The sequence below is a fragment of the Muntiacus reevesi genome, chromosome 3 (genome assembly GCF_963930625.1).
Source record: "Muntiacus reevesi chromosome 3, mMunRee1.1, whole genome shotgun sequence".
NCBI lineage: Eukaryota > Metazoa > Chordata > Mammalia > Artiodactyla > Cervidae > Muntiacus > Muntiacus reevesi.
The window spans coordinates 188,640,283-188,662,625 of record NC_089251.1 but is presented as its reverse complement, the minus strand read 5'-3'; the positions used below and the strand labels follow the sequence as shown (position 1 = coordinate 188,662,625).

General features: G+C 38.4%; 1 protein-coding gene across 1 annotated transcript in view; it reads left to right on the top strand.

Moving 5' to 3' along the window:
* ENPP3 (ectonucleotide pyrophosphatase/phosphodiesterase 3) overlaps positions 1–22,343 on the top strand; it is an 81,854-nt gene that overhangs the window by 4,347 nt on the left and 55,164 nt on the right. The window contains exons 2-6 of the mRNA XM_065927792.1: positions 1,655–1,730; positions 5,622–5,744; positions 7,528–7,653; positions 11,109–11,169; positions 16,693–16,790. Of these exons, the coding sequence (XP_065783864.1) occupies positions 1,655–1,730; positions 5,622–5,744; positions 7,528–7,653; positions 11,109–11,169; positions 16,693–16,790 (484 nt within the window). The remainder of the gene's footprint in view (positions 1–1,654; positions 1,731–5,621; positions 5,745–7,527; positions 7,654–11,108; positions 11,170–16,692; positions 16,791–22,343) is intronic.

The following is a 22,343-nucleotide window of genomic DNA, read 5'->3' as shown; positions in this document are numbered from 1 at the left end:
TTCCAGATTACCCAGAACATTTGTTTGCTCTGTAGAGCAAAGCAGGTAATTTGCTAGTTGATTGTTTGGAGATTATATTTTTATATGTTAAATATCTTCAGGGGAGAGTGAAAAAGTTGGCTTAAAGCTCAACATTCAGAAAACTAAGATCATGGCATCCGGTCATATCACTTCTTGGAAAATAGATGGGGAAACAGTGGAAACAATGGCTGACCTTATTTTTCTGGGCTCCAAAATCACGGCAGATGGTGACTGCAGCCATGAAATTAAAAGATGCTTACTCCTTGGAAGGCAAGTTATGACCCAACTAGATAGCATATTAAAAAGCAGAGACATTATTTTGTCAAGAAAGGTCCATCTAGTCAAGGCTATGGTTTTTCCAGTGGTCATGTATGGATGTGAGAGTTGGACTATAAAGAAAGCTGAGTGCATAAGAATTGATGCTTTTGAACTGTGGTGTTGGAGAAGACTCTTGAGAGTCCCTTGGACTGCAAGGAGATCCAACCAGTCCATCTTAAAGGAGATCAGTCCTGGGTGTTCATTGGAAGCTGATGCTGAAGCTGAAACTCCAATACTATGGCCACCTCATGCAAAGAGTTGAGTTATTGGAAAAGACCCTGATGCTGGGAAAGATTGAGGGCAGGAGGAGAAGGGGACGACAGAGGATGAGATGGCTGGATGGCATCACTGACTCGATGGACATGGGTTTGGGTGAACTCTGGGAGTTGGTGATGGACAGGGGAGGCCTGGCGTGCTGCAGTTCATGGGGTCACAAAGAGTCGGACACGACTGAGCGACTGAACTGAACTGAACTGAAATATCTTCACTGTTTTCTCATGATCAGAAACCCTGTTTCCTGGAAACTATGTAATTCATGATTTCAGAGTTTGGGGATACTTTTAAATAAATAAGACTTCCTTTGTGGCTCAGAAGGTAAAGAATCTGCCCACAATGCAGGAGACCAGGGTTTGATCCCTGAGTTGGGAAGATCCTCTGGAGAAGGCAATGGCAACCTACTCCAGTATTCTTGCTTGTAGAATTCCTTGGAAAGAGGAGCCTGGAAGGCTACAATCCATGGGATTGCAAAGAGTTGGACAAGACTGAGTGACTAAAATAAATAAATCATTTAAATAAATGATCTCCAAACATGTATCTAGTTAAGAAAGAAAAATGTGCAAAGATAATTGGCCCCCCTGGTTTTGTTTTTACTTTAACTCAATTTGGGGTTAAACCAACTGGGACTAATGTATTTGAACTTAAAATCTGTAATCAATGGTATTTTAAAATTCTGGTATTATGAAAAGCTAGCACACAGTGCTCCCATAATAGTCACCCACGGAATGAGTGAGTGAAAGTTGCTCATTGGTATCTGACTCTTTGCTGCCCCCTGGACTGTAGCCTTCCAAGCTCGTCTTTCCATGGAATTCTCCAGGCAAGAATACTGGAGTGGGTTGCCCTTCCCTTCTCCAGGGGATCTTCCTGACTCAGGGATTAAACCCGGGTCTCCTGCATTGTGGGCAGGTTCTTGACCATCTGGGCTACCAAAGCTAGCACACTGTGCTCCCCTAACAATCACTGGGGGAGACTGGGTATCTGGATTTTTGTATATTTTAATGAAATTGTAAAGGTCACATTTTAAAAAATTTTACAACAGGTTCTTCTCATTTTGTTGGCGGCTGTGTCACTTGCATTAGGCCTGGTGGCTGGACTCAGACGACAAGAAGAGCAAGGTACACCCCTCAGGATTTCCTCAGAATATTTTTTTCCTTCTTCTTTCTCCTCACCTTCACTGTTAGCACTTGGACTTGCTTCCTCTCTCCTGCATGTCGCTGTCCCCCTGCTAGGCTCCTCTTTCTCCCACACCCCATTTTTCTGTGGTTAGCACTATCTATTGCCACATCTGAACTTTCCCCTTTGACCTCATATCCCTTCTTCTTTGAGGTTCATATCTTTCCAGTTTTTCCCCACTTACTTTTCATCACCTTCCTAGAGGACTTTGGAAACTGGGTCAAAGGTTCCTTCTCTCCCTACTCCTACTCTATCGTTAATACCAGATGATAAACTCGGCCTTGAAAGTCTTAGGCGCTTCACACCCAGGACCTCTAGCCACCACATTTGTACTTGACATCATGTTAATATTACCCTGTCCTTGAAATCTCACTATTTCTTGGCTAGGCAGTGCCACTTTCCTGAAATAGAGTGCACAGTAAGAGTTTCACAATTATTATTGTTATTATTTTTTCATAAGAAGCAAATAAAAAATAGGAGATTTTTGGCTCAAAATATCAAAACACCTCATATGTCTTTTGCCATATCCTGTTAGTGTGTAAGAGTAAATAAACCATTTATAAGTGACTCTATAAATGTACTTTATGTGCATTTACTATAATCTTGGTATGTGTTGTTTAGACACTTTTACTCAGGGAATGTATGAGGTCAAATGTTAGATAATTTGTTCTCCTTTTTAATTTGGTTGATCAACTTCTAATTTGACTCCAATGGAGAAAGTCTTACTGTTTCTTCATTGGGAGACCCTTGGTGATGTTAACTGGCAATTTTCCAATATGTTTTCAGTTAGTTTACAGACACGCAGTTCCCATAGTATCACATGGGAACACTGTGAAACTGAGAGATGGGCATTGACTGGAAAATGCCTATCTTTTCTGGTCATTTTGCTTCTGTGTTTCTTAGCTGCAGTACCAGTCCTAGATCGAGCAAATGTTGGCAGGCCATTTTGGTGGTTTCTGATATTAGTGCATAGAGGTGGGTATCAATTCTTGGTTATTTCCTCCCACAAATCACATAACTTAATTGCAAAAGGCAATAGTAATCTCTAAACAAAATCTCCAATTAATCCAGCTCTTTCCATCCCTTCCTTATGTTAGCACAGCTATGGACTGGCTCCCCAGAGTCATTGTTCTTCATTCTCTTCCTTTGTCTATCAGGGCTTATATGCCATCCTTCCCCTCACCCTCCTGCCCAGGGGACTGGCCTTTAACACTGATCCTTCTTTGCCAGCATCCTTAACATAGTCACCCCCTCATTCTTCCACCACAACTCTTATTTCATAATCCCCAACTCTTGATCATTTTCACCATTCTCTGCTCTAACTGACCTACTTTTCAAAGGCAGTATTTTTTTCAAGTGTGAGTTTTTAAACTAGTTTTTCTAGTTTGAATGACAATTTTATAATTTTTTTGTGCACATCCCTTCTTTTACTTGTTTTCAGCAAGTACTGACTTTGTACTCAGTGCTACTCTAATTACTGGGGATATAGTGATACAAGAAACAGACAAAAATCCTTCAAAGTGTTTACATTCTAGCGTGGAATACAGACAAGAAAAAAAATATGCTATATATATATATTATATATATTATGATAGAGAAAGTGCTAAGGAATAAATAAAACTGAAAGGGGGAACATGAAATATAGAGTCAGGGCAGGTAAGAAGTATATAATAACTTTTGAGTAACGAGCTAGAGGCAGTGGGGAAGAAACAAGGATATTTTGGCAAAGAACGTTTCAGGCAAGAGAAAATAGCAAGTGCTATTCTTGTCTGGTGTGTTCTGTTTAAAGAATAACAGGAGATCAGTGAGCTAGAACTAAGAGGACCAGAGGGAGGGTAGTCATAAAATGAGATCAACCAAAGAAGAGTCAGATCATAGAGGGGTTGCTAGGTCAAAATGTGGGCTTCAGCTTTCATTGAGTGTGATGGGGATTGATTGGAGGTTTTGAGTAAAGGAATGATATGCTGTTGTTTGCTTTTCTAAGTGATCATTCAGGCTGCTGAATAAATGCCCGAGTGATACTAGAAGTAGAGAGACAAGTTAGAAAATTATTGCAATGATATCGAAGAGCCATATGTCTTGGACCAGGGTGGTAGCATTGCAACTGAGAAGAAGTATTTGGATTTGGAGATCTTTTGATGTAGTAGATAGACTGTATCAACAGGTCGAATATGGAGTAAGAAATAGAGTAGCCAAGAATGACCTCAGGATTTCAGGATGAACTCCTAAAAATATGGAATTTCCATAATTGAGATTGGATAAGACTGTAGAAGGAGTTGGTTTGGGAGGAATAATCAGGAACTTAGTTTTGGATACGTGAAATTTGAAGTATCTACCAGATGTCCAAGTAGAAAAGTCAAAAAGTAGTTAGATATATAAGGCTGGCATTCAGGGAAGTTCTGACTGCACATACAACACGGTGAATACCAGCATCATATGTGGGATTTAAAGCAATGTGACCAGGGTATGCCAGCCTTAAAGAATTGGAAGATGAAGGAAGAAGACTAGGAAAGAGTGGACAGGAACGTGGGAGGGAAGCCAGGTGACTGCTGTGTCCCGAAAGTCAAGTGCAGAATATGTTTCAAAGGAGCAGAATGAATGTAAAAATGTGAAGACATTTTATGTAATTGGTTTATAAACCTTTCCCCATGCTTTCTCACTAAACTCTGTTGCTATCTAATTGCTACACATGCACCTATTCTTATGCACCTATCCACTTATTGCATGTATCCAACATGTCATTTGACCTATGCCCTCTCCCAGTGTTGCTTTTCTGATATCATTCTGACTTAAGATCCTTTATATATTTCTCCTGCTCTTTCCCTGGGAGCTTTCCAGATCTCTCTAACCCTGTTGATCCCTTGCTTTGAGTTTTGCTGTGAAAATTTAGTGAGCAACTTTAATGTAATAATGTTCGCTCTTCAATTCTGGGCAATTTTATTTTGATTTCTTTAACAATATCATTTTTATTTTCCTTGTTTTCACTTTTCAGTACTACTTCCCTGTTTCAGGGTCAACTAAGTAGTATCCTAAATTACATCTGCAAAGCCCCTTTGTCATACAAGGCCATATATTCATAGTCTCTCAGATTAGGGGAGGGAACCTTCCTGAGAACTGTAATTCTGCCTACCACACTCCACCACTGAATTTTTCATTACTGTTGTCATGTTTTTTTATTTCCAAGAGCACCCTGAACATGATTTGCCTTTTTAGAATTAGTTTACTTTCTTATTTCATGAATGTGATATCTTTTCTGAGCATCTCAATCAGTTGAGTGTGTGCGTGTTTAAATCTTCTACTCCTTGCATTATTTACTCTTCAAAAGTTTTCCCTTTTTCTCTTGTTTGTTCTGATCCTTCATGCTGGATGCTATCCAGCCATTCTCAAAGGTCTGGTGACCATTTGTTTCATTGAAGAGTAAGACTTGTTCATCCTTTTTGCTCATTATGGCTGTCCTCCGTGTCTGCGGCCTCTGTGTTGAAAGCAACTCCTCCCACTTTCTTCCAAATTATGAGCCTTCTATTCTGAAGTGGGAGATGGGATCCAGACTTTCAACCAATTTCACTACATTTAGCCTCTGTTTGTCCCTCTTACCCTCTCCTAATAGCCCCTGGTGTCTTTGAGTCTGGGACCTCTCTGGAGTCCTGGGGGAAAATCAGTTATTATGTATTATTCATTATTTATCACTTTGCACTCATGAGTCATGCAGTGCAATAAAACTTATCTATTTTTCTGTCCTAATCTGTGCTGGGCACTTCTTGTGCTTCCACCATCAAACTTTGAGACATTGGATAACTGCCGAGCACTGACTGCCTTATCCCTTCACCCTACAGGCAGCTGCAGAAAAAAATGCTTTGATGCTTCACCTAGAGGAATAGAGGGCTGCCGCTGTGATGTGGGATGTAAAGGCCGAGGTGACTGCTGCTGGGACTTTGAAGACACCTGTGTGCAAGCAAGTACGAACTCTGAGAGCAAGTTTATTAACATGTTGGTTGTGTGATCATTAATGAATGTGCAAATGCTCATCAGACACTTGTGTGTTAATAGCTTGCTTGGGCTGACATAACAAAGTCCCACGTACTGAGTGGCTTAAGCCACAGAAATTCTGGAAACTAGAAGTCCAAGTTCTAGGTGTTGGCAGGGTTGATTCACTCTAAGACTGTGAGGGAGAATCCATTCCTTGCCTCTTTTCTAGGTTTTGGTAGGTTGCCATGGTTTTGGCCATCCTTGGTGTTCCTTGGCTTGTGGCAGCAAAACTCAAAAATCTGCCCTTATCTCCAGACGACCCTCTCCCTGTGTCTTCACAGTCTTCCCTCTGCATGTGTTCATGTCCAAATTTCTTGTTACAAGATGAATACCAGTCACACTGGGTTGGGACTCACGCTAGTGACCTCATTTTAATTTGTCTGCAAAGAACCTTTTCTAAATAAGGTCACATTCATAGTAATGCGGGAAGAGGGTTAAGACATCAGCATTTTGGGGGGGACACAATTCAGCCCCCAACACCTTGTATTCAGGATCTAGTATTAGCCTGCCCTCTTTTTCAGTATTCTAAATATAGAATTCACACTTTGTTTAGTTGAGGTTGAGAAATAACAGTCTCCAGCAGATAAAATACTGTCAAATTATGCACATTTCAAAGGAGTTTTCCTATGGCTTGTCATCTTATTTAATTTCCTTTTTAGTGGTTCTTGGAGAGCATAAGACTCCCATAGAAAGCAGGTGATTCTTGGTGATTCTGATGCCAGTACTCCACAGAACACAACTTCAGAAACATTGTCCTTGAAGTGGAAGAGACAGCTTAGTTTGCAATATCTAATTCTCTAGGAAGTCAAGGAAAATGGTGGTGGTGTGTCTAGTGGTTTAATGATAATGAAGACTAGAACAGTAGAGCTCCTTTCATTATTCTCTCTGAAAAGGGCCCGAGGGAGAGGATAACCCAGTAGGGATAAGATCTGTATTCCCTTTAATTCATTATTAAAAATATTTTCTTTCTAAGTACATAATATATAACGGAGAATGAAGAATTCTGCATGACTGAAACATACAGCTGTCACCTAGCCAATGCATTTGTCTGATTATAGGGCTGACATTAATGCCAATCACCATTTTCTGGCAGGTGGCCCTTTAGGAAACAATCTCCTCTTGTTAGCTTGTAGATTCAGCCTCTTGCTGTTAGCTCTAGATTTACTGAAACTGATCTCACATTAAGTGCCTATCTTGGAAAAATACCAGAGGTATGTTGGGGAGCTGATCTACCATCCTTTCACTGTCAGCTGGAATGTATCCTGGCTGCCTGTGTTCTTAGAGACCAGACCATGTTCCAGTTAATTCTGTTGTCACTGCCTCTTCCTTGATGTCGGTCCTTAGATCAGGCTGCTCTTGGGTGGCAATGGTCACTCAAGGCTGGTAGTTCTTCTATCCTTGGGTGGGAATAGGACAGGTGTTCAGTTTCTCCAAACTCAGAGAAGTACCTGATAGGTAGACCAGAACCACAGCTTATAAAGCTACATTCCTCTCTGCCACCCATGCCAAAAGAGGAAAAGTGGTGGATTGCATCTTATTCGTATTATGTATTTTCATTTGTGGATGCAGATAAATTAAGAATTTGACCATATGATAATACAAAAGGAAATGCATGGTTTTTATATTTTTGGTATTGGATGGTATTTGATATTTTTGGTATTGGTATTCTTAAAAGAAGTTGTATGCTCAAAACTGAATTGTGTACTTCTTCAGCTCAAATATGGACATGCAATAAATTTCGCTGTGGGGAGACCAGATTGAAATCCAGCCTTTGCTCTTGTTCAGATGACTGTTTACAGAAGAAAGACTGCTGCGCTGACTATAAGAGTGTTTGCCAAGGTAAGCAGGTGTTGCCATTTGCCTTCATGAGTTCAGTGACCCTAGAGCTGGCCTAGGCTGATAATATTAAAACCAGTCAAAGAATTTTTAGCCACTCTGTGTGGAAGAAAAGACTCAATGTGTTTACTGTGAGAAGAAATGTGTTTTATGTACAAAAGAGAAAGGGAGCTCATAGTTTAGATATTATAGAATATATATTATATATATTATATTATAATATAATATATTATATTATATCAACGTTCCATGTTGTCTGTACAGCAAGATCTTTTTCAGTCCAATGCCTATGATAGACATCCTTGTGGTTGGTCCTGAGTGGTTGGTTTAATGGCTGATTTAGGACTGGGAAGAGGTCATGCAGAGCCAAGATGCGAATCCAGGTTTATCAATGCCTGATTCACTTGCTTTACTGCTTTAGGGGGTGCAGATTTTTAAAAAAAAATCACCAATCTCTCTGAATATCTGATGAGACTTAAGAAAAATGCACACATATATATAGCAAAAAAATTGCTTCAAGTTTTGCTGAAGCAATTGCTGTCAATCCTTTTCTCATAATCAACATGTGTGATATTTTTGTACAAAAAAGAGATTAAATTGAATTTCGATTTTTTAAAAATAGGAAGAATGTTATAGTAGAAACATTATTATCCCTTAATAGAAAATGGGTTTTGCACTAATGATAAATCAGTTTTTATGCAAAATATAATTGAAAATCAGCTAATAAGGGCAATCAGAAAGGAAAGTAAAAGTTCCAAATGGTTAAGTCTATTTTTAAATAATAATTGGTACTTAACAGTGAATATTGTGTCATTAAAACTCTATCTAAATTCACAAAGCAAGTATAGTTTCCAGTTCGCTTGTTTCTCTAATGAGTTCACTGACCATACTGCCTCTGACCTTTGTAGTCTCCTGCCCTCTACCCTAATTTTATAACTCTTAACTTTTTATCTCAATAGTGATTCTCTGGTCATGTGGTGAATTTTCTCACTGAATTCATTGCACAGTATTTCTTGAATTTAGCAAAAACAAAAGTGATTGTTACAGGCAGTGTTGAAGTTTACTATTACCACTAATTAATTACTTTGATGGTGTTCCCTGAATCATTTCAGTTTATTTTTTAAACAAAGGTAAGTGTTTTCTCTCTCTAAGAATTCAACACTTTACAGATGTAAATGATTCTTGCCAAAATTGTGTCTCCAGGCAGGAGTTGGAGGGAATTTGAACAATTTTTGTGCAAGAAACCAGCCAGTTACTTTTATATTTTAAGTTTAGAATTTTGGGGGATAAAAGATTAATTTCTAATGTATAGATGAAAGAGAACAGTATGTTTTTAACATAGATCCGTCACCTTTCTTCAGCAATGATCAACTCATGACCAATCTTGTCTCATGCTGACACAGTGAAATTTTCAAAAAGATAAAAATATGACTCTAATAAATACAAAGCAAATATATCAAAGATTCATTAACTCATTAAGGAGATAGCCAACTGGAGTGTTAAGCTGGTTCAGATGATCAGAGATTAAGTATACATAGAACTGAAAGAGTATTGGAACAAAATCACTAAAGATATAATTTTTGGTGGGACACAAATGATTTGCTTTGTTACAGGACAATTTATCTGCTATCAGACAAGAATCAGTTACACTGATTCTTAGTTTTCTACTGATTAAATGAATCCTTGTGTGTGTACTCAGTCATTTAGTCCTGTCCGACTCTTTGTGACCCCATGAACTTTACCCACCAGGCTCCACTAGGCTCCGCTATCCATAGGATTTTCTCGGCAAGCCCACTGGAGTGGGTTGCCATTTCCTCCTCCAAAATGCTATCCTTACTAAGGTGTAAAATAAATAGTAAAAGATAAGCTAGATAAAGGTATATACTTCTAGGCAATTAGACAATCCAGAGAGGGGCTTTAAAGATTATAATAATTACCAGCATGACATTAAAATGAAGTCTAATTATCAGTTCTCCTTTTGCTCATTTTCAAGTTTTGGAGTTTTTTCTTAATAAATTACCCCCAACCTATCTTTGAAAATTTTAGATTACATCAAAGGAAATCCTAATGTTAATATCATTCATCTATAAATATTTTTAGCATGTATCTAAAAAAGATGAACATTTAACAAAATTAGAATACCATCAATATGTCTAAAAATGTCTTCAGTGATTATAATATTTATTATCAACAAATATCTAATCTGTGTTCAGACTTTTCTGTTTCATGATATTAAAAAATATTTGTTTCAAGTAGGATCAAAAGAGATTTCAGACATTTCAATTGGCTGACATATTTCAAATCCTTTAAAAGTAGGTTCTCCCTTTCTTTACTTCCTCTCATGCAATTTACATGTTGGATAAATGGAGTCACTTATTCTGTAGAATTTTCCAGTCTGGGATTTGTAGATTGGCTCTTCTGTGACTTAAGCATTTTGTCTTCTCCCATATTTCCCCCAAACTGGTAGTTAGAACCAGAGGACTGTTCAGATTCAAGCATCTACCTTATCTATCTATCATGTATCCTTCACACATAGTAGTGTTACTTCCATCAAGAGGCATATCTGTCTGTTTGGGGTTATTTTGGTCATGTTAGGCATGTATGATGATTGCATAGATCCATTGCAAGTGTGCTGAGTTGCTAAGTTGTCCAACTCTTTGTGACCCCATGGACTATAGTCCATTAGGAGTTGCAATTGATGGCATTCATATTTGATCATTTCTACTTCATTAATGAGCTGAAATATTCTATAAACAGAAACATCCATGGAGTGAGAATTTTTAAGTTATGATCTTAAAAATTTGTTCAATTTTTCCCATTTAACATCAATATCAATTATTCTCCTTGGTTATTTCTCTTTTATTTATGCTTTCCTTTCATTTTTCTTTAGATTGTATACCTATGTCAATTAAAGGGCCCCTGGTAGCTCAGTTGGTGAAGAATCTGCTTGCAGTGCAGGAGACCCAGGTTTGATCCCCGGGTCAGGAAGATACCCTGGAGAAGGGAGTGGCAACTCATTCCAGTATTCTTTACTAGGAAACTCCATGGACAGAGGAACCTGGTGGTTCCATGGGGTTGCAAAGAGCTAGACACGACTGAGTGATTAACACTTTGATTTATTAAACTCATTTTCTCCTAGTGGTTGGGAAAGCATTTCCTTGAGGGAAAAAACTTTATTTTAAAAAAAAGGAAGAAAGAAGAAATTGTCCCTTTTCAGCTAAAAGAATTCCCTTTGTCTTCTTGGTAAAGATGGGCTTCTTGATATTGTTAGTATAGATTACTGATCTGTGCAAATCGCTACAGGCACTGACCTTGTCAATGTGTGAACTAGCATTTAACATGTTCTGTATGAATTTTGTCATTGGAGTAACATGAATTAAGTCGTTTGGAAAGATCATATCCATTGAATGTTGGTTTCTCTTTTCTTGTCTAAAGATGTTGATCTTAATGCTTTTCAGGAGAAACCTCATGGGTGGAAGAAGAATGCAGCACAGCCCAGCAGCCTCAGTGCCCAGAAGGGTGAGACGGACATGGCCATGTTCATCCTCCTTTAATAGATAGCACACGGAAATGTAGTGAAGGCAGGATGGAATTTCCCACCACGTTTACATTTGAAAACAAAACAGTTAACAAAAGATTAGATTCCTTGTAGCTTCCAACTCACAACACACTTTGGTTTGCTTTATTGTTTACAAAGCAACTTGTATTAAGTTATTCTAACAGTGACAAAAAATGGTTGAAGTATTTGTAGTAACATCCCAAGATCCTATAAAAATCAGAACTAGAGTTTAGATCTAAATGACGTTAGCCAAAACTCTTTTTTCATTGTCATCCTGGCCCCTCAGATTTATTCTCATTGAGGGAAAGGGAAGAGAATTGTCCTTGGAAGGCCTCACTGTGAAAGGTGGACCTTGGAGAATGGATGAGGTGGGCATGGGTGATGAACATGTGAGGCATCACTCCTCACCCCACCTTCCCATGAACCCCTTCACATGTTTATGATGGCTGCTCCCGGACTTGGTCCAGCCCTGGAAGTATGCAGTCAAAGTGAATTTCCCCTTTGCCCCTGGTTGTCCTTTCTGCCCTTCATCTGCTTCACTCTTCCGGCCCAAGCAGTGGGGACATGATAGTGAGACAAAAGAAAGAGAAAACACTATCAGGCCATAGGAAGAATTGATGGAGATATTTTTAGATAATATTACTTCATTTAAAAAAATGTGTGTGGATAATGCGTCTATTTGTATATCATGTTACTTTGGTTTATACCAGATCCAGCTACCCTCTTCAGAAGTTTCTAGGTAGAAGAGTAAAGAATTTAGAATTTTAAAAAAAGACTTGAGTGTGGGTCCTGATTGCCTGTAGGACTTTGCCCTAGTAACTTCCCTAAACTTCATCTATAAAATCAGAATAACAGTAATAATAATAATAGCAATAATAATATTGCCAAGTTCAGAAGATTTCATGTGAGAAGACAATCAACATCCTGATCACATAGATGTATGACCCTGTTTTTAAGCTGCAAGATTATTTTGATGGCATATTTATAAATATAATTTTTAAAATCAGAACTGTGCTAATGACTTTGAGAGTTGGACTATAAAGAAAGCTAAACGCCAAAGAATTGATGCTTTTGAACTGTGGTGTTGGAGGACTCTTGAGAGTCCCTTGGACTGCAAGGACATCCAACCAGTCCACCCTAAAGGAAATCAGTCCTGAATATTCACTGGAAGGACTGATGCTGAAGCTGAAACTCCAATACTTTGGGCACCTGATGTGAAGAACTGACTTGTTGGAAAAGACCCTGATGATGGGAAAGATTGAAGGCAGGAGGAGAAGGGGATGACAGAGGTTGAGATGGTTGGATGGTATCACTGACTCAATGGAGATGAGTTTGACTAAACTCCAGGAGTTGGTGATGCACAGGGAGGCCTGGCATGCTGCAGTCCATGGGGTCACAAAGAGTCGGACACAACTGAGCAACTGAACAGAACTGAACACAAATTGCAATATGTCACTTAAATTCCTGGATGATTGTTTTCTACACACTGTAAACAGTCCAAATTTTCTGTTCTTAATTTTTGAGATGTAGTTCTTGTGCATTGAAGTATTCACACTTCAGTATAATTTTTAGAAATTCAGAAACCTATGTAACCCACAGATATAGAATATTTCCAACATATAGAATATTTCCAAGTCCCCAGAAAGATGTCTCTGTTCTGATTTTCATCACCATCAGTTCAGTTCAGTTCAGTTCAGTTCAGTCACTCAGTCATGTGTGACTTTTTACAACCCATGGACTGCAGCACTCCAGGCTTCCCTGCTCATCACCAACTCCTGCAGTCTGCTCAAATTCATGACCATCGAGTCAGTGATGCCATCCAACCATCTCACATTCTGTCATCCCCTTCTTCTGCCTTTAGTCTTTCCCAGCATCAGGGGCTTTTCCAATGAGTCAGCTCTTCACAACAGGTGGCCAAAGTATTGGAGCTTCAGTTTCAGGATCAGTCCTTCCAATGAATATTCAGGACTGATTTCCTTTATGATTGACTGGTTGGATCTCCTTGCAGTCCAAGGGACTTTCAAGAGTCTTCTCCAGCACCACAGTTTTTGCTGATTGTATAGAGCTTCTCCATCTTTGCCTTGCTTCATTTTGTACTCCAAGGTCAAATTTGCCTGTTACTCCAGGTATCTCTTTACTTTCTACTTTTGCCTTCCAGTCCCCAGAAATGAAAAGGATGTCTTTTTTGGGTGTTAGTTCTAGAAAATCTTGTAAGTCTTCATAGAACCATTCAACTTCAGCTTCTTCAGCATTACTGGTCGGGGCATAGACTTGGATTACTGTGATATTGAATGGTTTCCCTTGGAAACTAATAGAGATCATTCTGTCGTTTTTGAGATTGTATCCAAGTACTGCATTTTGGACTCTCTTATTGACTATGAAGGCTAATCGATTTCTTCTAAGGGATTCTTGCCCACAGTAGTAGATATAATGGTCATCTGAGTTAAATTCACCCATTCCAGTCTATTTTAGTTCACTGATTCCTAAAATGTCAATGTTCACTCTTGCCATCTCCTGTTTGACCGTTTTCAATTTACCTTGATTCATAGACTAGGTTCCTATGCAATATTTTTCTTTACAGCATCAGAAGTCCACAATTGGGTGTTTGTTTTTGCTTTGGCTCCATCTCTTCATTCTTTCTGGAGTTACTTCTCCACTGTTCTCCACTAGCAAGTTGGGCACCAACCAACCTGGGGAGTTCATTTTTCAGTGTCATATCTTTTCGTATTGTTCATCACCATAGATTCATGTTTTAGAATTTTATGTAAATGCACTCATACCACATATCCTCCTAAGTCTGTCTTTTGTTTTCTCTTGTTTGCTTAGCCCCGTGTTTCTAAGGCTCATAAATGTTGTTGCATGCGTCGTTCAACTCAATGGGCTTTTGTGCTGTGTGATTTCTCTGAGTGAAACATTGGTCCCTTTCTCTTTTCAGATCATTTCTGTTTGTTCTTTAAGGGTCACTTCACATGTCATACCCCCTGCGGAGCCTGCTTTCACATTAGCAATACCGAATCTATGTACTTGAATAGCATCCTGTACCTAAATCTAGTCCTTAATCACTTCTGTTTACTTCTTAATTTCACCCTCTAGACAAGGGCTATGGGGCTTTCCTGGTGGCTCAGATGAAAAAGAATCTGCCTGCAATGCAGGAGACTGGATTTGATCCCTGGGTTGAGAAGATCCCCTGGAGAAGGGAATGGCAACCTACGCCAGTACCCTTGCCTGGAGAATCCCATAGACAGAGGAGCCTGGCGGGCTACAGTCCATGGGGCCTCAAAGAATCAGACACAAGTGAGCGGCTAAGCGCGCACACACAGTTAGAGGCTGTGATTCCTTAGTGCCTTTATCTCGGTATCTAGCACAGGTGACAGTTGCCCTGGTGGCTCAGATGGTAAAGCGTCTGCTTGCAATACAGGAGACCCGGGTTCAATCCCTTGGTCGGGAAGATCTCCCGGTGAAGGAAACAGCAACTCACTCCAGTACTCTTATCTGGAAAATCCCATGGATGGAGGAGTCTGGTGGGCTGCAGTCCATGGGGTTGCAAAGAGTTGAACAGGACTGAGTGACTTAACTTTCGCTTTTTCAGCACAAGTGAAGTGAAAGTCGCTCAGTCGTGTCTGACTCTTTGAGACCCCATGGACTGTAACAGTCCTTGAATTCTCCAGTCTAGAACACTGGAGTGGGTAGCGTTTTCCTTTTCCAAGGGATCTTCTCACCCCAGGGGTTGAACTCAGGTCTCCCACATGGCAGGCGGATACTGAGCTATAGGGGAAGCCCATCTAATGCAAAGCCCGCCTCAGATATTTGTTAAATGGGTTACTCTTCAGTAAATGTATATTCTGGGAGACCAAATGGACATCGTCAAGACTCTCCTCACAATTTCCTTGATAATGTGCAAATAGATGGCTATGCTAATATATATATATATGTATGTATATATATATATATATATATATATATATATATATATTAGCTCTACTCAAACATATTGAGAGAAACTGAAGTTATTTTTGTTTTTAGCTGATAACAGCATTCAAAATTTTCTGTATGATAATACTGGGCGTTTGTCAGAATTTTTAAAGACATATTCTAACCAAATTCCTTGGAAACACATTCTTATTCAAAAGTGTAGATAAACTGCTTGAGCACAGAGTTGAAAATGTCTTTGCCATTCTTATTTGCATGCACTATGTTTAGAATTCAAAACAAAGTTACTGTGTTCATAGTTGTTATTCATCATAGCCCTAAACTGGAAAGTATTCAAATGCCCATCAACAGGATGAATCACTGGACTTCTAGACAGCCATGAGAATGAATGATCTATAACCATATGCAAAATTATGGATGGACCTCAAGCATAATGTTAAGTAAAAGCAGCTAGACACAATGGAATACACACTGTGTGATTCTGTTGCGTATAAATCTAAGTACAAAAATAGACACAGCTAATCTATGCTGTTAGAAGTCAAGATATTGATCATCTTAGTGAGGTGTGGTTTGCAGAAGTTTTTGAGTAGATGAGTGCATGAGGGAAAGATTCTAAGTATTATTCTGTTTTGTGATCTGGGTGATGGCTACACAGTGGCGTTTAGTATGGAAAAGGATTATGAAGCTATACATCTTTAATTGTGTGTGTATAAAATACAAATACAATTTTAGAAGTGAAAAAAAATATTAGATGGAAAAAAAGATAGTCGCTGACTATAACCCAAAGTTACCTTTCATTATTGTAACTCACATACTCATCTAAAATGAAATTGTAATGCTTTGGAAGTTAATACTAATATCCTGAAAGTTCAAAATGTAGAACTTTAGAATAATAAAACATAAGTTTCAGAGCTCATGAATTCCATATACCATAACAAAGCTGCTATGCATCCAAAAAGTGGCAGAATAATTGTAACATGTAATTTTGAGTGTGAGCATTGAACTCAGGAATCATTGCTTTCAGATCTTTAGCCAAAGCCAGAATTGTGAAAGGTCTACAATATAGAATCCCATTTCTGTTGATGTTTTGTTAGTGAAGAGAATAGATTTTAAGTCTTTCTGAGGCCGAAGCCCCTGATTTTTCTCCATCGCTCACTGCCTGTTCATTGTAAATACTCAGGGCTAGGCAAGTTTCTTACATGGTATATTTGGGTATCACAGATAGTCAGTGACAAGGGGAAAATGAAAATAAAGTTAGCCAAAACTGTTTAAACTCTAGAACTCAAAGGATGTTAGATTCCCAAGTCGAAAGACCCAGATAATTTATGTAACACCTTTTGAAAAAACATTGTACGTTTTTATATGGATTAACAATGTACTGGAAACACTGATTATAAAGAGAAATATTTAAAAAGAAAAAGGAAAACTTAGAACTATTTCTGACTGTACTTTCTTAGCATTCTCAAATTTAGAGAATTATATAAGTAGTATAGAAAAGAGTCTTTTTGAAAAAAATCAAGATACTGGTCTAAATTTTTGTTTTCCATTTTCAGGTTTGACCTGCCACCAGTTATTTTGTTTTCCATGGATGGATTTAGAGCTGAATATTTACAGACATGGAGTACTCTAATACCTAACATCAATAAACTGAGTAAGCCTCCTACAATCAGATGTGTATGGATGACAGATTAACTAGTTAGTTAATCTCTAAATGGTGCAGCTTTCTTTTTGACCTTTAATGTTAGTGGTTTGTCTCAGCCCAGCTCCTCTCAAGAGTTTTGATGACTTTACTATTGATATCTATTTTACACTTGCTGGCTCCTCCTCTTTTTGCAGCATGTTCATCTTTTTGTTTATTTTGATTTGTTTTGTAATTGAATATAACTCCTGCTCTATGAACATCTGTTCCTAGATACTGTCTCAAAAATGGTGCTTGTCATATCTAGATTCTGGCTTTTAGCAAGGTGGATATGACCAGTAAGAATAGGAGCCTGGAGGAGCCTGAGTATACCAGACAGACCAGCCCTATACCGAGGCTCCCAGACATGAAGGGGCTTCCCTTGTGGCTCAGGGGTAAAGACTCTGCCTTCCAGTGCAAGAGATGCGAGTCTGAACCCTGGTTTGGGAAGATCCCCTGCAGAAGGCAATGGCATTCCACTCCAGTATTCTTGCTTGGGAAATGCCATGGGCATAGGAACCTGGTGGACTACAGTCACGGGGTCACAAAGAGTTGGACACAACTGAGCAACTAAACAAGAACAGCCATAGGCGAAAAGCCCAGCATCTCTGACCAGTTCTGGAGTCAAGATGCCTGGAACCTGGCTCCACCTCTTACTAGCAAGTTTATTCCCCTGCTGGTGCCCCAGTCTCTACATCTGTAAAATGTTCACTTCCCACCTAACAGAAATACCACTAGACTATATACATAGTGTACCTTGCATGGATTTAGAGTAATTCCATAAATTATTGAAATAGTTTCTCCTTTTCCCCCCTGATGTGTTTCACTTATGGTTCTTATTGCATAAGTGAGTACAGATTTTAAGTTACACAATGAACCCTTTCAGCCACATCTGAAACAGGGCTTGTCAGGGGCAGAAATGAAAATGCAGGCTTATCATGGTGAATTACCATGAGCCTGGTACACTTCTTGTTTGGCATCTATTCTCTCACACACCCATTTCTCAATAAGCATTTTCAAAGAGTTAAGAGAGAATTCTCCGAACCAGGCCAAGTCCTTGTTGCTCAGAGAAAACATCTTAAGTTCTCCTTCAATTATTCCTGGCATCTTAGTATGAGTCTTATCTTGGGGAGTATAATACTGTGTGAGGGCACAATTTTATAAAGTTAGTAATAGAGAGGAATGGAGTAATAACCTATATATGGGGGAAAAAAATCTGAAAGAGAATAGATACACGTGTGACTGAATCACTTTGCTGTACGTTTGAAACTAACACGATGTTGTAAATAAACTATACTCCATTATAAAATAAAATAAAAGAGGAATAGACTAGCCAAGGACGTGAAGCTGAGAAATATCAGAGGGCTGGCTCCAGGCCCCACGCTGTTCAGTGCCCTGCAATTCCTCTCTTACTTCCTCCTTTCATTAGGCCCTCTTTTACCTCCATGGTCCTCAAATTTTATGACAGTTTTATTTTCCTCCAAATTATTTTTTATTTTTTTGTTTGTATTTTTGATTTTTTTTTCATTTATTTTTATTAGTTGGAGGCTAATTACTTTACAAAATTGTAGTGGGTTTTGTCATACATTGACATGAATCAGCCACGGAGTTACATGTATTCCCCATCCCGATTCCCCTTCCACCTCCCTCTTTACCCGATCCCTCTGGGTCTTCCCAGTGCACCAGGCCTGAGCACTTGTGTCATGCATCCAACCTGGGCTGGTGATCTGTTTCACCCTAAATGATACACATGTTTCGATGCGGTTCTCTTGAAACATCCTACCCTTCCTTGCCTTCTCCCACAGAGTTCAAAAGTCTGTTCTGTATTTCTGTGTCTCTTTTTCTGTTTTGCATATAGGGTTATCGTTACCATCTTTCTAAATTCCATATATATGTGTTAGTATGCTGTAATGTTCTTTATCTTTCTGGCTTACTTCACTCTGTATAATGGGCTCCAGTTTCATCCATCTCATTAGAACTGATTCAAATGAATTCTTTTTAATGGCTGAGTAACATTCCATAGTGTATATGTACCACAGCTTCCTTATCCATTTGTCTGCTGATGGGCATCTAGGTTGCTTCCACATCCTGGCTATTATAAACAGTGCTGAGATGAACATTGGGGTGCACATGTCTCTTTCAGATCTGGTTTCCTCGGTGTGTATGCCCAGAAGTGGGATTGCTGGGTCATATGGCAGTTCTATTTCCAGTTTTTTAAGAAATCTCCACACTGTTTGCCACTAGTGGCTGTACTAGTTTGCATTCCCACCAGCAGTGTAAGAGGGTTCCCTTTTCTCCACACCCTCTCCAGCATTTATTGCTTGTAGACTTTTGGATAGCAGCCATCCTGACTGGCGTGTAATGGTACCTCATTGTGGTTTTGATTTGCATTTCTCTGATAATGAGTGATGTTGAGCACCTTTTCATGTGTTTGTTAGCCATCTGTGTGTCTTCTTTGGAGAAATGTCTGTTTAGTTCTTTGACCCATTTTTTGATTGGGTCATTTATTTTTCTGGAATTGAGCAGCAGGAGTTGCTTGTATATTTTTGAGATTAATCCTTTGTTGCTTCATTTGCTATTATTTTCTCCCAATCTGAGGGCTGTCTTCTCACCTTGCTTATAGTTTCCTTTGTTGTGCAAAAGCTTTTTTTTTGTTTATTTTTGCTTTTATTTCCAATATTCTGGGAGGTGGGTCATAGAGGATCCTGCTGTGATTCATGTTGGAGTGTGTTTTGCCTATGTTCTCCTCTAGGAGTTTTATAGTTTCTGGTCTTACATTTAGATCTTTAATCCATTTTGAGTTTATTTTTGTGTATGGTGTTAGAAAGTGTTCTAGTTTCATTCTTTTACAAGTGGTTGACCAGTTTTCTCAGCACCACTTGTTAAAGAGGTTGTCTTTTTTCCATTGTATATCCTTGCCTCCTTTGTCGAAGATAAGGTGTCCATAGGTTCGTGGATTTATCTCTGGGCTTTCTATTCTGTTCCATTGATCTGTATTTCTGTCTTTGTGCCAGTACCATACTGTCTTGATGACTGTGGCTTTGTAGTAGAGTCTGAAGTCAGGCAGGTTGATTCCTCCAGTTCCATTCTTCTTTTGCAAGATTACTTTGGCTATTTGAGGTTTTTTGTATTTCCATACAAATTGTGAAATTATTTGTTCTAGTTCTGTGAAAAATACTGTTGGTAGCTTAATAGGGATTGCATTGAATCTATAGATTGCTTTGGGGTAGAATAGTCATTTTGACAATATTGATTCTTCCAGTCCATGAACACGGTATGTTTCTCCATCTGCTGGTGTCCTCTTTGATTTCTTTCATCAGTGTTTTATAGTTTTCTATGTATAGGTCTTTTGTTTCTTTAGATAGATATACTCCTAAGTATTTTATTCTTTTTGTTGCAATGGTGAATGGTATTGTTTCCTTAATTTCTCTTTCTGTTTTCTCATTGTTAGTGTATAGGAATGCAAGGGATTTCTGTGTGTTAATTTTATATCCTGCAACTTTACTATATTCGTTGATTAGCTCTAGTAATTTTCTGGAAGAGTCTTTAGGGTTTTCTGTGTAGAGGATCATGTCATCTGCAAACAGTGAGAGTTTCACTTCTTCTTTTCCTATCTGGATTCCTTTTACTTCTTTTTCTGCTCTGATTGCTGTGGCCAAAACTTCCAAAACTATGTTGAGTTGTAGTGGTGAGAGTGGGCACCCTTGTCTTGTTCCTGATTTCAGGGGAAATGCTTTCAATTTTTCACCATTGAGGGTAATGCTTGCTGTGGATTTGTCATATATAGCTATTATGTTGAGGTATGTTCCTTCTATTCCTGCTTTCTGGAGAGTTTTAATCATAAATGGGTGTTGAATTTTGTCAAAGGCTTTCTCCGCATCTATTGAGATAATCATATGGTTTTTATCTTTCAATTTGTTAATGTGGTGTATTACATTGATTGATTTGCAGATATTAAAGAATCCTTGCATTCCTGGGATAAAGCCCACTTGGTCATGGTGTATGATTTTTTAAATATGTTGTTGGATTCTGTTTGCTAGAATTTTGTTAAGGATTTTTGCATCTATGTTCATCAGTGATGTTGGCCTGTAGATTTCTTTTTATGTGGCATCTTTGTCTGGTTTTGGAATTAGGGTGATGGTGACCTCAAAGAATGAGTTTGGAAGTTTACCCTCTTCTGCAATTTTCTGGACGAGTTTGAGTAAGATAGGTGCTAGCTCTTCTCTAAATTTTGGTAGAATTCAGCTGTGAAGCCATCTTGTCCTGGGCTTTTGTTTGCTGGAAGATTTCTGATTACAGCTTCGATTTCCATCATTGTGATAGGTCTGTTAAGATCTTCTATTTCTTCCTGGTTCAGTTTTGGAAAGTTATACTTTTCTAAGAGTTTGTCCATTTCTTCCAAGTTGTCCATTTTATTGGCATAGAGCTGCTGGTAGTAGTCTCTTTTGATCCTTTGGATTTCAGTGTTGTCTGTTGTGATCTCTCCATTTTCATTTCTAATTTTGTTAATTTGGTTCTTCTCCCTTTGTTTCTTAATGAGTCTTGCTAATGGTTTGTCAATTTTGTTTATTTTTTCAAAAAACCAGCTTTTAGCTTTGTTGATTTTTGCTATGGTCTCTTTAGTTTCTTTTGTATTTATTTCTGCCCTAATTTTTAAGATTTCTTTCCTTCTACTAACCCTGGGGTTCTTCATTTCTTCCTTCTCTAGTTGCTTTAGGTGTAGAGTTAGGTTATTTATTTGACTTTTTTCTTCTTTCTTGAGGTAAGCCTGTAATGCTATGAACCTTCCCCTTAGCACTGCTTTTACAGTGTCCCATAGGTTTTGGGTTGTTGTGTTTTCATTTTCATTCATTTCTATGCATATTTTGATTTCATTTTTGATTTCTTCTGTGATTTGTTTGTTATTCAGAAGCATGTTATTTAGCCTCCATATATTTGAATTTTTAACAATTTTTTTCCTGTAATTGAGATCTAATCTTACTGCATTGTGGTCAGAAAAGATGACTGGAATGATTTCAACTTTTTTAAATTTACCAAGACTAGATTTATGGCCCAGGATGTGATCTATTCTGGAGAAGGTTCCGTGTGCACTTGAGGAAAAGGTGAAGTTGATTGTTTTGGGGTGAAATGTCCTATAGATATCAATTAGGTCTAGCTGGTCCATTGTGTCATTTAAACTTTGTGTTTTCTTGTTAACTTTCTGTTTAGTTGATCTATCCATAGTTGTGAGTGGGGTATTAAAGTCTCCCACTATTATTGTGTTACTATTAATTTCCTCTTTCATACTCGTTAGCATTTGCCTTACATATTGCGGTGCTCCTATGTTGGGTGCATATATATTTATAATTGTTATATCTTCTTCTTGCATTGATCCTTTGATCATTATGTAGTGTCCTTCTTTGTCTCTTTTCAAAGCCTTTATTTGAAAGTCTGTTTTATCTGATATGAGTATTGCGACTCCTGCTTTCTTTTGGACTCCGTTTGCGTGAAATATTTTTTTCCAGCCTTTCACTTTTAGTCTGTATG